Consider the following 16,622-nt stretch of genomic DNA (forward strand, 5'->3'; position numbering starts at 1 on the left):
CGGAGAATTCCGCACTTTTGGGGAGGCCCGACGCCGGAGTGGTTGGTGCCACTCCGGTACACCAGGACCCCCCCCCCCCCCCCCCCCCCCCACCCCCCCCCCGCCCCGCCGGGTAGGGGAGAATCCTGCCCCTAGTTTCTCAATCTTTGCTTACAATTCATATTTTGTGATTAAGAATCAGCTTCGTGGCTCCTCTTTGTATTCCATTCAGCACTTAAAAGTAATTCTTGCATGTCGTTGACTGGAACTGAACACAGTCGTCATAGTGTGGTCTGACCAGAGCCATACACTTCGTTGATACACTTCCATTGACATCACTATTGTTCTGGTGGTATTTGTTCAATATTCTATTTGCTTTGTTGATTGATTACCTACATTAGTTGTACATGTTGATCATTAAAATTCCTAGGCCCTCTTTAAATTCATCCTTAGCTGTTTCAGAAACATTATTGGAATATGTTTATTGCTAATATCTCCTTCCAATGTACTACTTTACACTTGTTTTAGTACTTAATCTGCCACTTTTCTGCCTGCTCTATACATTTGTTTTTCTAATTCATGTTATAATTTCTATGCTGTGGCTAGCACTGTTGCTTCACATCGACAGGGTCACAAGTTTGAATCCCGGCTTGGGTCACTGTCTGTGCGGAGTCTGCACGTTCTCCCCGTGTCTGCGTGGGTTTCCTCCATCTGTTCTGGTTTCCCCCACAAGTCCAGAAAGATGTGTTTTTAGGTGAAATGGACATTCTGAATTCTCCCTCTGTGTACCCGAATAGGTGCAGGAGTGTGGCAACTGGGGGATTTTCACAGTAACTTCATTGCAGTGTTAATGTAAGCCTACTTGTGACAATAATAAGGATTATTGTTATTATTACTGTCCACAGCAATGTTCTGAGTGTTGCGTGGTTCATGGCAATCTCGTTCTTATGGCCTGGATCTTTAAAATGCCATCTGCTCATCGGGCCTATTAAAACTGATGACAGGAAGCTGTCAGCACAATGAGCCACTGTGTGTTTATATATGAATGCAAGTACACTAGGTATTGGGGTAGTGTTTAATAAATGGAGACAAGTGATCAATGTCATATCCTTACAACTGAATTACTAGCCTCACGCTGTTCAGTTGACCTACCTACTAGCAATCTCTAGTACCCTGCCCCAATGCAATCTAACAGTATGATGAAAGGTCACGGACCTGAAACTTAACTCATTTTCACTCTCGCACAGATGCTGCCTGGATTTCCGGCGTTTTCTGTTTTAATTTCAGATTTCCAGCATCCTCAGGACTTTGCTTTTCCCATACCCAACGTCTATAGCTTCATCGCAGTGTTGCACAATTAACACTGTTGCAAACCTCACACCCTCATCTCACAAACTGCACAGACTATCAACTATTCAACCATGACTTGCAGAACAAAGTGAAGTACAACTGCAAGCAGCAGCATCGATCTGGCAATGGGCAGGTATAGTTGCATGTCCTTACCCCAATGGAGGATCTGGTACTTGCCATTATTGGAACAATCATGACTGATAGTGTGGCCAGTGGTGAGGGTGAACCTATCAAAAATAGTAGTTTCTTCATTCCTAATCCTCCGAATATCCCACATACCCCTCACCATACAATCTATGCAGATTTCAAAAATGCATGTGGTTTAAGGATCCACCACTTACATATCCCAACCACCCCTCCATCCCAAAGAGGTTCATGCTGTAATGTACAATTAGGGATAAGGACATTAATTGCCCTTGATAAATTGGTAATAAATTGCATTCTTGTTCTGCTGCAATTCTCACTGTTCTAGGTACACTCACAATACTGTTTAGAGGTAATTCCATAATATTACTCCAGTGGCAGTGAAGGAAAGTTTCAAGTCAAGATGATGTGTGATTTGGTGGGGACTTAGAAGTGATGGTGTTCCCGTGTGGAATGAAGTATACGGATGCCAGAAAAACCGAAGAAATCTGAGCAGTTGAATAATCCATGGGATTAGGGGCAGCAGGGTAGCATGGTGGTTAGCATAAATGCTTCACAGCTCCAGGGTCCCAGGTTCGATTCCCAGCTGGGTCACTGTCTGTGTGGAGTCTGCACGTCCTCCCCCTATGTGCGTGGGTTTCCTCCGGGTGCTCCGGTTTCCTCCCACAGTCCAAAGATGTGCGGGTTAGGTGGATTGGCCATGCTAAATTGCCCGTAGTGTCCTAATAAAAGTAAGGTTAAGGGGGATGTTGTTGGGTTACGGGTATAGGGTGGATACGTGGGTTTGAGTAGGGTGATCATGGCTCGGCACAACATTGAAGGCTGAAGGGCCTGTTCTGTGCTGTACTGTTCTATCTATGTTCTATTATTTGAAGTTGACATTGCTTGGCAAACAGCAAAATAATGTGGAATTACAACTGTTCTAAAATCATGGAGGTGATGTTTCAACCTTCCTTCACACCTTTCCCTTGAGATTTATATGGCTCTTGTGATTTTATTCACACTTTGTCAGAGGAAATGCTACTTTTTTATCTGTATTTATTGTGACAGGACAAAAAAGGCAAGCAGATTTGGATGACTCAGGTCACCAGTGGTGGCACGACGGAAAAGTATCAATGTTACCGATTAATAGCAATAAATGTAGGTGTCACCGTTGTGCTTCAGGCAATACCTTCGCAATATTACCATCAAGGTTATCACAACAATAGGAAATAAGTGTGACTGATAGGGCAGCACGGTAGCATGGTGGTTAGCATAAATGCTTCACAGCTCCAGGGTCCCAGGTTCGATTCCCGGCTGGGTCACTGTCTGTGTGGAGTCTGCACGTCCTCCCCGTGTATATGTGGGTTTCCTCCGGGTGCTCCGGTTTCCTCCCACAGTCCAAAGATGTGCGGGTTAGGTGGATTGGCCATGCTAAATTGCCCGTAGTGTCCTAATAGTAAGGTTAAGGGGGGGGAGTTGTTGGGTTACGGGTATAGGGTGGATACGTGGGTTTGAGTAGGGTGATCATTGCTCGGCACAACATCGAGGGCCGAAGGGCCTGTTCTGTGCTGTACTGTTCTATAATCTATAACTGATCCATGTAAAAGTGGTAAAATCATAGGGGATTTTAATCTACATGTTCATTGGTCAAACCAGGTACGTCAGGGCAGCCTTGAGGAGGAGTTCATAGAATGTAATTATGATAGTTTTCTCGAACAGTATGTAATGGAACCGACAAGGGAGCAAGCTATACCAATATCTTGTCCTGTGTAATGAGATAGGAATAATTAATGATCTCATAGTTAGGGATCCTCTCAGAAGGAGCGATTACAGTATGTTGAATTTAAAATACAGATGGTGTGTGAGAAGGTAAAATCCAATACCAATGTCTTGTGCTTAAACAAAGGAGACTACAATGGGATGAGGGAGGAGATGGCTGGGGTAGATTGGGAGCAAAGACTTTGTGGTGGAACAATTGAGGAACAGTGGAAGTCTTTCAAAGAGATTTTTCACAGTGCTCAGAAAAAGTACATACTGGTGAAAAAGTAAGGACTGTAGGAAAAAGGATAATCAGCCATGGATATCTAAGGAAATAAAGTAGGGATCAAAATGAAAGAAAAGGCACACAAAGTGGCGAAGATTAGTGGGAAACTAGAGGATTGGGAATCTTTAAAGGTTAACAGAAAGCCATGAAAAAAGCAATAATGAAAAGTAAGAAAGATTATGAGAATAAACTAGCTCAAAATATAAAAAAAGATAGCAAATGTTTCTACAAATATATAAAACAAAAAACGTAGCTACGGTAAACATTGGTCCTTTAGAGGATGAGAAGGATTTAATAATGGGAAATGAGGAGATGGTCGAGACATTGGACAAGTATTTTGTGCTGGTCCTCACAGAGGAAGACACAAATAATGTGCCAAAAACTGTTGGTAAGGAGGCTATGGCAGGTGAGGACCTATAAATGATCATTGTCACTAAGGAGGTAGTGTTGGGCAAGCTAAAGGTAGACAAGTCTCCTGGCCCTGATGGAATGCATCCCAGGGTACTAAAAGAAGTGGCGGGGGAAATAGCAAATGCGTTTGTGGTAATTTATCACAATTCGCTGGACTCTGGGGCGGTTCCGGCAGATTGGAAAACAGAAAATGCGATGCCACTATTTAAAAAGTGAGGTAACTATAGGCCAGTTAGTTTAACTTCTGTAGTGGGGAAAATACTTGAACCTATCATTTCGGAAGAAATAGTGAGATATCTGGATAGAAATTGTCGCATTGGGCAGACCAGCATGGGTTCATGAAAGGCAGGTCATATCTTTATATTTTTTTAAAATACCCAATTCATGTTTTCCAATTAAGGGACAATTTACCGTGGCTAATCCACCTACCCTGCGTACCTTTGGGTTGTGGGGCAAAGCCCATGCAACACGGGGAGAATGTGCAAACTCTACACGGAAAGTGACCCAGAGCCGGGATCGAACCTGGGACCTCGGCGCCGTGAGGCAGCAGGGCTAACCCACTGCACCACCGCACTGGCAGGCAGGTCATATTTGACTAATTTAGTGGACTTCTTTGAGGACATTGCGAGCGCGGTGGACAATGGGAAACTGGTGGGTGTGGTGTATCTAGATTTCCAGAAGGCATTCAACAAGATGCTGCACAAAAGGCTGCTGCATAAGATGAAGGCGCATAGTGTTATGGGTAATGTATTGGCTTGGATATAGGATTGGTTAACTGACTGAAAGCAAAGTGTGGGGATAAATGGGTGTTTTTCTGGTTGGCAATCAGTGGCTAGTGGTGTGCCTCAGGGATCAGTGTTGGGTCCGCAATTGTTCACATTTTACATCAATGATTGGAGTTGGGGACCAAGTATAATGTGTCAAAGCTCATGGATGACACTAAGATGAGTGGTAGAGCCAAGTGTGCAGAGGACACTGAAAGTCTGCAGAGGGCTGTAGATAGTTTAAGTGAGTGGGCAATCGTCTGGCAGATGAAGTACAATGTTGCTAAATGTGAGGTCATCCATTTTGGCAGGGGTAAGTGCAAAATGGACTATTATTTAAATAGTAAAAATTTGCAGCATACTGCTGTGCAGAGGGAGCTGGGTGTCCTTGTGCATAATCACAAAAAATTGGTTAGCATTTGCAGCAAGTAATTAAGAAAGCAAATGGAATTTTGTCCTTCATTGCTGGAGGGATGGAGTTTAAAAGCAGGGAGGTCATGTTGTTGCTTTGTAGGGTGCTGGTGAGGCCGCATCTAGAGTGTTGTGTACAGTTTTGGTCTCTTTACTTGAGAAAGGATGTACTGGCACTGGAGGGTGTGCAGAGGAGATTCACTAGGTTGATTCCAGAGTTGAGAGGATTAGCTTCTGAGGAGAGACTGAATAGATTGGGGCTATACTCATTGGAATTTAGAAGAATGAGGGGGGATCTGATAGAACCACATAACATTCTGAAAGGGTGGTTGAAACTAGGGGATGTAGCCTCAAAATAAGGGAGCAGATTTAGAACTGAGTTGAAGAGGAACTTCTTCACCCAAAGGGTGGTGAATCGGTGGAATTCCCTGTGAAGCAGTTGAGGCCACCTCGTTAAATGTTTTTAAGGCAAAGGTAGATACATGTTTGAACAGTAAAGGAATAAAAGGTTAGGGTGAGTGGGCAGGTAAATGGAGCCGAGTCCACAAAAAAAATAGCCATGGTCTTATTGAATGGCGGAGCAGGCTCGGGGTGCCAGATGGCCTACTCTTGCTGTTAGTTCTTATGTTCTTATGTAAGAGGAATTGGATGCAATGTACAAAAATCTAGCATCTGCCTCCAACCCATTCTCAAAATCTACTGCTTCATAAGGTGGCATGGGAGTACAGTAGTTAGCACTGCTGCACCAAGGACCCGGGTTCGATCCCGGCCCCGGGTCTCTGCTCGTGTGGAGTTAGCACACTCTCCCCATGTCTGCATGGGTCTCACCCCCACAAACCAAAGATGTGGTAGGTGGATTGGCCACGCTAAATTGCCCCTTAATTGAAAATTTATATTTTAAATCTACTCCTTCATGTCAAATCTTGTTTTCGCCAATAAATCAGATTAAAATAGAAAATCAGCTCCCCAAATAATTGACACATTTCAATAAAGGTGGATAATTTGAGTTAATACGAAAGCAATATGGCAACACGTGGTAATCTATTGTTTAAATTGATCACCTACATTTTGTCCACAGGAGCAACAGAAAGGATCACTCTCGTAAGGATGCAGCTGGCTTGTTGTAATAACTTAATATGATGGAAACAGTCCCTAGCGTCAACAAGAATTTCTCATATTGGATTTTAATTAGCATTAACAACCGGTACTACTTGTATTCTGGAATAACATGGCATTTTGACTTCGTTTTATAACTGGTACGTTCTTACAGTGATGAGTTCAGATCATCTCCAAGTCGCTGAAGGAACACTGCAGATGGAAACAAAGTGACGAACATAGGGCCGATTGTCAAAACGAAAGGGTTGACTTTTGTTTGTGTCAATGGCACATTAAGTAAACACTGGATAGCTATATATTGTGCCAAAGACATCTGAAGCAGAACATCATTATGGTATAAAAATTATTTTTTCCTTCTACATTGGAGTGCTGAAAATTGGGTGCATTGAAACTCCAAATAGGCTTGAGTTACAGAATCCTAGTCCAAACCATTGTTCTCAGTACTAAAAAAAATCATTACCATTGTATTCCATGATCTGAGCAGTTGCCAGTTCTCTTTATTACAAATGTGTGTCGAGATTTTAGGATGCATGAAACCAACATCAAATGGTATGTACACCAATGTATGAATTAATAGATAATCTGTTATGTATTACTCTCTAACTTTATTACATTATCTCTACATTAAGACACTTCTCTTTGAAAGTTTCTAGATTGGAGGCATCTTAAAATGCATGTGCAAATTGTAAGCAGCCACTTGCATGTTATTTGTCGGGAATTGTTCAATACTGATCGATATTTATTTCTTTTGGTTCAGGATCAATATGAAATTGAAGATGACATGTCCGCATCAGAGGTGAGCCATCAGTCAATGCTGTTAATTCATTTCTTTTTTTAAAATAATTGTATTAGTACCTGTTGAGGAACAAAAGAGAAGGTTATAACAATAAATTAGGCTTTGGTGAATATATCGCAAGCTAATATTATTGGGAGTGGTGCAATACATTTGTTTTTACAGAATCAATAAAAATGTCACCCTTCTAATTGAGCTGATCAGGGCTGGGTATTGTGACCTGTGACCTGTAATATTAGATTGATATCTACGTTCGAAGATTGAATAATTTGATATGACCTTAGAAAAATTGGGCATGATTAATACAAGAAATTGGTTTGATTGAATTGTCTTCACTTATGTTTTGTTTTGTTACGTTCTCGGTGATTACTAATAAATCCAATATTTTAATCCTCTACAAGAGTTACACAATCTCTTCAATTAGGAGAATTCAATGCTTTGACTTGTTCATCATATCTTATGGATATTGAAGCAAATACGTGATAATGATAATGGAAAAAGCATGTAAAAGACTAGGAATCCTCCAGAAATATTTCCCCCACTTTTCATTATCTGAAAGAAAGACTAAATTCATTCCGTTATAGAATATTGTGACCTCGATTGGCAGGTTGCAATTTTTACTTATTAATCTCGTTCTCTGGCTGGAGTTTTCCCCACAGGTAGTGGGTGTTGGGCTCCCGGGCCCGCACTGGATTTTACCAGTGGCAGCCGATTTGGATTGTTGCCGGGACTGCTGTCCAATTGAGGACGGTGGCCTACCCCTCAGAGTTGCTGGCCCAACCAGATGGCTGGCAACTTAGCAGGCTTAATAGCATCATTGATGGAGATAGCTGTTGCTGAGGCTAGAACAAGAGGAGTCTGTATGCTGAGGTGAACCCAATGGCCAGTTAAGTACTTTTTTTGTGCTGTTCCAAGGCTAGGCAAGCAAACCTCAGAGTTGAACCATCCAATGACACAGGTGAAGGCACAGAGGTACCATTGCTGCCAGCGGTCCTTCTGTGGGCAATGTTGAACTTTGTCTGATCATATAGTGAGTTAGCTATCACTGAGCCAAGTTCTGGAGCATGTATTGGGCTTTGAAAAATATCTTACTTGCCTGTTGATTTCCAATTGGAAATTTGCCCAGTCTCTGTGTTCACACGATATGTCAGGCACAATTTGAGACATCTACTGTTGTTACAGTTGTCCCTGTTCACAGTTAAATCTCACATATCCGAAAAAAGAATGTTGATAAGGATTTACTCACCATTTTCTCTGCTCCACTGATGTAACTTCGAGAGCAGCTTGGTGGAAAACCCCATTGCATGCACATTAATTTAAAAATTAACCCATTAACAAGAACTCTTAGCATTGATCAATAAGCCATAGCCAGGGGCAGCACGGAGGTGCAGTGGTTAGTACTGCTGCCTCACGGCGCTGAGGTCCCTGGTCGATCCCATCTCTGGGTCACTGTCCGTGTGGAGTTTGCATATTCTCCCCGTGTCTGCGTGGGTTTCACCCCCACAACCCAAAGATGTGCAGGGTAGGTGGATTGGCCACGCTAAATTACTCCTTAATTGGAAAAAATGAATTGGGTACACTAAATTTATTTTTTAAGAAATAAGCCGTAGCCAGTGATTTTGACTGGGTCAGCAGTGAAAGATTAGTATCTTGAAAAATAGTAAGCAGTAATTTTATTGTACAAATTTTGGTTCTCCAATAAATATCATTACTTGGCACTTTCAATACATTCACATTAACAATAACTGCACATCTCTGTAATTAGTAAGGTGACAAATGTTTCGAATGCATGCACATTGTGCCTGCCAACATGACATATTGGAAGGAGGAGTTGGGTGGAATCTCAGCACGTCGACCAATATTGTTTTTAATCTATGGAAATATCGGAAAATCAAACTCACGAGAAGCTTGACAGATTTGCTAGTACTCTAATAACCAGAAGAATAGTGACTGAGAAAGCGGCTCAAGGTTAGCAAAAAGATTTAAATCAATTTTGCAATAAATTTAACATCAGTAAAAGAAAAGCACACCAAAGATCCATAAGTGTGCAAAAGATGGAATTGAATCAGAACAAGGAGGTTTCTATGGGAATTTTGGAGAAATAATAGGCTTGCCAATATATTCCAGCAATTTAAAGCAATTAAAACTTCTGGGATGTATGTCCAGAGCACTGGGATTAAAGTTTAGAAAGCTACATCAAGTTAAACCCGTTAATGCATATTTTAAAAGTATTGTGTTCTTGATGTGTTGACACAAAGCAAAAATGCAGGCATTGCATACATGCTAGGTTCAGATGACACTCGCTCAAAATGATTGAAATATGTCAGAGAGGAGAGAACAGAAACTCTGGCAACTATTTTTCAATCTACTTTAAATGTGAAAACTATACCGCAAGATTTGGGAGTAGACAATGTTGCATCTTTGTTTAAGAAGGATAAAAAAGAGATAGCCAACTGATTATGAACTGTTAATCCAAAATCAGATATGGAAAAACATAAAGATTAAAAAATGCGCATTTAGAAAAAGGGGAGTTAATGAAGAAAAAACACCGCAAGTCCTTTGAATGCTAATTTTGTTTGACAAATTTCATGGAGTTTTTTTAAAAGGATGTTAAGCTTATAGATTTTCAGAAGACAGTCAGTGCATTGTCTCAGAAGAAGCAAATTCTGCGTGTGAGGAAATTATGAGGAGTAAAATTATGAGGAGAAAGGTGCTTAATAGGCAAGAAATAGAGAATTACAACTTACAGGTGTTCCTCAGAGTCGAGGAAATGGAAGTGATGTAATTCAGAGTTTAGCTTGGGTCCAATTTACTATTGGCAAAATGGCTCATTTATTATAAGTCCTACAATTTCAAAATTTACTAAAGACTGTAAAAGACTTCAGGAATGCTTTTAGGCCAACAGAATAAAAGGTATACAGGCAGAAGGTGTCATTAATGTGGATGAGCATGTGCATGGGTGGCACTGCTGCTTCACAGCTCCAGGAACCCGAGTTCAATTCCAGCCTTGGGTCACTGTCTGTGTGGAGTTTGCACTTTCTCCCCGTGTCTGCGTGGATTTCCTCCGGGTGCTCCGGTTTCCTTCCGTAGTCCAAAGGTGTGCAGGTTATGTAGATTGGCCATGCTAAATTGCCCCTTAGTGTCCTAAAGGATAGGTGGGTTTACGGGTATAGGGCGGAGGTGTGGTCTTAAGTAGGGTGCATTTTCCAAAGGCCGGTGCAGACCCGATGGGCCGAATGGCTTCCTTCTGCACTGATGATTCTATGAGATCATTTTTTGGGGGGAGAAAATATTCAGTGGGAAGCCTGTGAAGGATGAATGGGGAAATTTAGGGGGTTTAAGTGCATAGGGTGAGATTGTCTGGCCTCCATGTGATGAGTTCCTCGGTGATGGGAGGTACCCCGCCGTTGTCCGGCCGTGGGATCTTCTGGTCCCACTGTCAATGGGATTTCCCATTGAATCCACCTCATGCCGCTGGGAAACAAGCCCATAGGGCAGGAGTTTACAGCCTCCTGCAGCGTGTTCCCCAGTGGTGGGGGCAGCTCACCATTGGATTGTCTGATCCCACTGATGTCTACGGCATTTTACATAACTCGCCCATCCCACTGCCGGAGAACGCCCCTTGGGGGATTGCCTTTGGTGGGTCTGGAAAATCCTGCCTGCAGGAAGGGCTGGAAAATTCTGCCCATAATTCCCTGAAATATGGCTATGAGTAGCTAAAACCAATAAAAAATAAACCAGAAACATCTTCTATTTTAATTAGGTGTATAGCATACAAGTGATAATGAATCTGCAAATAAGATTAGTTAGCCCACAGCATTGTGTTCAGTTTATGGTTACCAATTTATAGGAAGGTCAATAAAGCCATGTAGAATGTAGTGTTGTTCACTAGGACGATGCCAGGTTGGGAAATGTATTTCCAACAGTGCAGAGTAGGCTACAAATAGAGTATTTTTATATTATGAAGAATTATTTTTACATTATTCTTTCATGGGATGTTGCCTATCCCTAATTGCTCTGGAAAGGCGGTGATGAACCAATTCAGCTCATGTAGGTAACGCGACAGTGCTGCTCAGAAGAGAGTGTCAGGATTTTGTTGCTGTGAAAGTGAAAGATTGGTCCTATGGTTCCATGTCAGGATGGTGTGACTAGTAGGTGGTGCTGTTCCCCTGTCCCTGCTGCCATTATCCTTGTAAACGGTAGAGGATGCGGCTGTGGACGGTGCTGTCGAAAGAGCACTAGTGAAATGCTGCAGTGCATCTTGTAAATGATACGCATTGTGCATTGCTGGTGGACGAATGTGGTGGATGGATGCTGAACAAGTGGGCTGCTTAGTCCTGGACGGTGTTAAGCTTCTTGGAACTACATTCATCCAGGCAAGTGGTGAGCACTCCATCACGTCTCTGACTTGTGCCTTGTAGATATGGACTGGCTTTGGGGAGTTGAGAGGTGAGTTACTGGCTGCAGAATTTCCAGTCTTTGACCTGCTCTTGCAAAGACAGTGGATGGAATTTCCTGGCCATTCTAACCGGCGGGAGCTTTGGTCCCACCAATGGTGAACCCGCACCATTCCCCGGCAGCAGGAGGTGCGTAAAACAGGAAACCCTGTTGACAGCGACAGGATCAGAAGGTCCCGTTGCCAGCCAACGGCTGCCGCGGAACATGCGTAGGGGTGCGTGGAAAATCCCGCCCAATAGTTATATGGCTAGTCCAGTTAAGTTCCTGGTCAATGCTAATCCACAGAATGTTGATGGTGGAGGATTCAGCAGTGGGAATGCTGTTGTGGCACCAACGTTACTTGACACTTTTCAGTCGAAGCCCGAATGTTGTCCAGGTCCTGTGGCATGCAGAAATGGACCATTTCAATAGCTGAGGATCCATGAATGGTACTGAATACTGTAGAATCATCAACAAAACTACTCATTTCTGACCTTATGCTGGAGAGTCATTTTAAAGAGTTAGTAGGGAAAGACTATTTCTGCTGTGTGGAATCGTTATAGGAATGAAGAGAGTAATTGGGAATAAATTGTTTATATGGTAGGTTGTTGAAGCATGGCTTGCTTTGCTGGAAAGCCCGAGTGAAACAATGTCATAAGTGCTGAGTTGTACTGTATTATTCAAAGAAATTCATTTGTCACTGAAACATGATGACATGAGAAGCATGCTCCTTCCGAGAGATATGTGCTGAAACTCTCTGCTTTACATAGCCACCAATCAGCTTGCACAAGTCTCCTGGATTTACGCAATTACTAGCACCGCATGACCAAAAATCTTGAGATATTGACGTAAGTAGGATTTCTGGAGTTTAATTGCAATTTCCTTCTCATTTCTTATTCCTAAATTCTGAAATCTTCACAATAGTTATCCAAAATTCATCCCCAAATTTTTTGGATCCTGTACCCCACCTGCATTAGGTTTAACTAAGTAGTTAGAATTACCTTCTCAATAAATATATCCCTGTCATGTATAATAAAGACAGCAAAAGAGGAGTGGATTGTACAGGGGACACTGAGAATGTGGCATCATAGCACATGTCGCATCCCTGTATATTTCCCTTATTGGTGACACTGCATTTGCATCTGATTTCCACTGGTTTTGCATTCTGGCATAGGCAAAAATTCGGCCTAAATTTGGTGTAAGTGGAACTCCAGTCAAATGCATCTTTCAAATAGTTGAAGCAGAGAAAAATACAGAACTGTGAGGAGACAGTCAAGCAATATGATTAGTTTAGCTTATTCTAACCAAGAGTCCATCAAGACAATGGAACTAATGGCCTCCTTCTTTACTATAAACCTCTATGGTTCTAACTTTCATTTAACAAAACGAATGATAATTAATTTTTACGGAGTTAGAGGTGCAAATGTTCAGGTTGTTCAAAATGCATTTGGCTGTAATGGGAGCTAGGGTAATAGGAGGACCTTGATGAACTATATTATTTTTTAAAATCTGGATTGGATTGGATTGTTGGATTTGTCTTTTGTCACGTGTACCAAGAGACAGTGAAAACATTTTTCTGTGAGCAGCTCAAACAGACCATTAAGTACATGAAAAGAAAATAAAATAAACATAAAATGCATAATAGGGCAACACAAGGTACACAATGTAAATACATAGACACCGGCATCGGGTGAATACTACAGGAGTGTAGTATTAATCAGGTCAGTCCAGAAGAGGGTCATTTTGGAGTCTGGTAACAATGGGGAAGAAACTGTTTTTGAATCTGTTTGTGCATGTTCTCAGACGTTTGTATCTCCTGCCCGATGGAAGAAGTTGGAAGAGTGTGTAAGCCGGGTGGGAGGGGTCTTTGATTATGTTGCTCGCTTTCCCAGGCAGCGGGAGGTGTTCATGGAGTCAATGGATGGGAGGCAGGTTCGCGTGATGGACTGGGCTGTGTTCACGATTCTCTGAAGTTTCTTGTGGGCTTGGGCCGAGCAGTTGCCATGCCAGGCTGTGATGCAGCCAGGTAGGATGCTTTCTATGGGTGCATCTGAAAAAGTTGGTAAGAGTTAATGTGGACATGCCAGATTTCCTTAGTTTCCTGAGGACGTATAGGCACTGTTGTGCTTTCTTGGTGGTAGAGTCGACGTGGGTGGACCAGGGCAGATTTTTGGTGATGTGCACCCCTAGGAATTTGAAGCTGTTAACCATCTCCACCTCAGCCCCGTTGATGCTAACAGGGGTGTGCACAGTACTTTGCTTCCAGAAGTCAATGACCAGCACTTTAGTTTTGCTGGCATTGAGGAATGGATTGGTGTTGTTGCACCAATCCACTAGGTTCTCAATCTCCCTCCTGTATTCTGACTCGTCGTTATTCGAGATCCGGCCCACTATGGTTGTGTCGTCAGCAAACTTGTAGATGGAGTTGGAACCAAATTTTGCCATGCAATCATGTGTGTACAGGGAGTATAGTAGGGGGCTAAGTACGCAGCCTTGCAGGGCCCCGGTATTGAGGATTATATGGAGGAGGTGTTGTTGTTTATTCTTACTGATTGTGGTCTGTGGGTCAGACAGTTGAGGATCCAGTTGCAGAGTGAGGAGCCAAGTCCTAGGTTTTGATATGAGTTTGGCTGGGATTATGGTGTTGAAGATGGAGCTGTAGTCAATAAATAGGAGTCTGATGTAGGAGTCCTTGTTGTCGAGATACTCTTGGGATTAGTGTAGGGCCAGGCGTCTGCTGTAGACCGGTTGCGGCGGTATGCGAATTGCAGTGGATCAAGGCCTTCTGGGAGTATGGAGGTGATGCACTTCATGACCAACCTCTCGAAGCACTTCATTACAACTGACGTCAGGGCCACTGGATGGTAGTCATTGAGGCAACTTGCCTGGTTCTTCTTTGACACCAGTATGATGATGGCCTTCTTGGGGACCTCGGAGCAGAGTAGGGACAGGTTAAAGATGTCCGCGAACACATCTGCCAGCTGGTCGCGCAGGCTCTGGCTGCACAAACAGGAATCCCATTCGGACCCGTCGCCTTCTGAGGGTTCACTTTCAGGAGGGCCGATTTGACTTCAGAAGCTGTGGCGGTAGATATGGGTGTGTTATGGGCTGCTGGGGCACTCGACAGCGGATCGATGGTTTCCTGCTCGAACTGAAATGTCAAGTCACATTCATGCCCATATTTAAATTCATCCCATTGAAAGTGAAATTTCCCAGGGAGCTTTTTACTTCCAATCGAAGTCCAAAGGAATATTTTAAATGGTGCCAAGCTAACAACCAGAAGGTCGTGGATGCTCCAGACTTAAGACTCAGAGAGACAAATTTTTTTGTCACTCAGGAAAGCAAGGGATATAGAGAGTGGGTGGGAAAATTGAGTTACGGCGGAAGATCAACCACCATTATACTGAATGCCAGAGCAGACTCAAGGGGTTTGGAGTAAGGGTAAGAAGACTCTCTGCAATTGTACTAGGCAGTAGTGAGACCACATTGCAATACTGTGTATTATTGGTCTTCATATCAAGGACTGAAATACTTGCATTGGGGTCATTGCAGCAATGGTTAATAAATTGACCCCTGGGATGAGAGGCTGAGTAAATTGGGTCAATCTTCTCTGGAATTTCGAAGTATGAGAGATGATGTCATTGATACAAGATTCTGAAGGGGATCGATAGGGTAGATGCTAAGAGGTTGTTTCGGCTGGTCAGAGAATGTAAAACACTGGGGCACAATCTCAGAGTAAGGACCAATTATTTACTAAAATGAGGGACAATTACTTCACTCAAAGGGTTATGAATCTTTGGATCTCTGCCGCAGATCATTTAGTTTGTTTAAGGCTGGAATAGGCAAATGTTTGTGCTTTCAGCGAATCATTGGTTTTGGGGAGGGGATGAGAAAGTGGAGTTGAAGCCCAAGATCAACCTGAATTGCATTCCGTTCAGGCCAACAGGCCATCCGGTCTACTCCTGCTCCTGTTTCTTATATTCTGATGTTCACTCTTTACTTTCATCCTGTGTGTGATTTTACAATGATTAAATCAAATTTATGCTTCCTGTTTTAGAAACAGAGGGACAGGAGCAGGCAGATGTAGCATTTCAAGCCTGATCTGCAAGTCAATGATATAATAGGCAATCAGGAACCCAACTGCACAAAACTGCCTTCACTTTGTATCCCTTAATATCTTTGGAGAACAAAAATCTATCAATATGGGATTTAAAATTAGAAATGGAACTAGTATCAACTTCCATTATCAGGAGTGTTCCAAACTTATTCCAGCTTTTGTGCATAGGGCGCGTTTCCTAATTTCACTCGTGGAATGTCTCGCTTTAAATTTTAGGCCAGGCCCTCTGGTCCTGGACTTCCCAACTCATGGAAGTATCCTGAAAACTTCAATCAAATCACTATTCATTCATCTAAATACAACCCTTGATTGTATAACCATTCCTTATAACTTAACCCTTAGCATCCAGGTATCTTTCTGACAAGCCTGAAAGTCCAATATAGTCTTCTCAGGCGTGGTGTCGAGAATCACACACATTTGGTGCTGGAGATTTGTCACTTTTTCGTGCCATTATCTTCTTCATTGCTGAGTGTTTGCTTATATTAATTTTAGTGGATCCCTATCAATGGTTCAATATTAGCTTCCTTCGCATTTCCAGTATGCTGACATCATCCTCAAGTGTAAATACTGATGCAAAATAATTATCTAATGTATCCACCATTTCCTCATGTTCATTGACAATGTCAATCATTTCGTTTTCACGGGACCCACATTCCTGCTGTGCAGACTTTTATTTTGTGCCCCTTCTTTGTAGTTCTTACTAATCATCAAATCTCAGTTGGCTGCAAAGCTGGTTCATGATGCAAAGCGAGGCCAGCAGCACGGGTTCAATTCCCGTACCGGCTGAGGTAATACATGAGGGCCCCACCTTCTCAACCTTGCCCCTCACCTGAGGTGTGATGATCGTCAAATTAAATCACCGCCAGTCAGCTCTCCCCCCTCAAAAGGGGAAAGCAGCCTGTGGTCATCTGGGACTATAGCCACTTTATCGTTGCCAACTAATCATCTTTTCTCCCCATTTGTCAGAATTAGTACTTTTATTTTACATTTTTGGGGTCTATTACCTCTTTCGATTCTGTAATAGAGTCTGTAAGGGCTTGATTTTGGCATGTGTAAGTGAATGGGTTTTGAGGG

At 42.6% G+C, this 16,622-nt stretch overlaps 1 protein-coding gene across 4 annotated transcripts in view; it reads left to right on the forward strand.

Moving 5' to 3' along the window:
• Window positions 1-16,622, forward strand: part of clcn2c (chloride channel 2c) — a 677,449-nt gene that overhangs the window by 641,734 nt on the left and 19,093 nt on the right. For all 4 annotated transcript variants that reach the window (XM_038815641.1, XM_038815642.1, XM_038815644.1 and 1 more), the window contains one exon: window positions 6,959-6,997. In XM_038815641.1, the coding sequence (XP_038671569.1) occupies window positions 6,959-6,997 (39 nt within the window). The remainder of the gene's footprint in view (window positions 1-6,958; window positions 6,998-16,622) is intronic.

This window comes from Scyliorhinus canicula, chromosome 13 (assembly GCF_902713615.1).
Source record: "Scyliorhinus canicula chromosome 13, sScyCan1.1, whole genome shotgun sequence".
Classification (NCBI taxonomy): domain Eukaryota; kingdom Metazoa; phylum Chordata; class Chondrichthyes; order Carcharhiniformes; family Scyliorhinidae; genus Scyliorhinus; species Scyliorhinus canicula.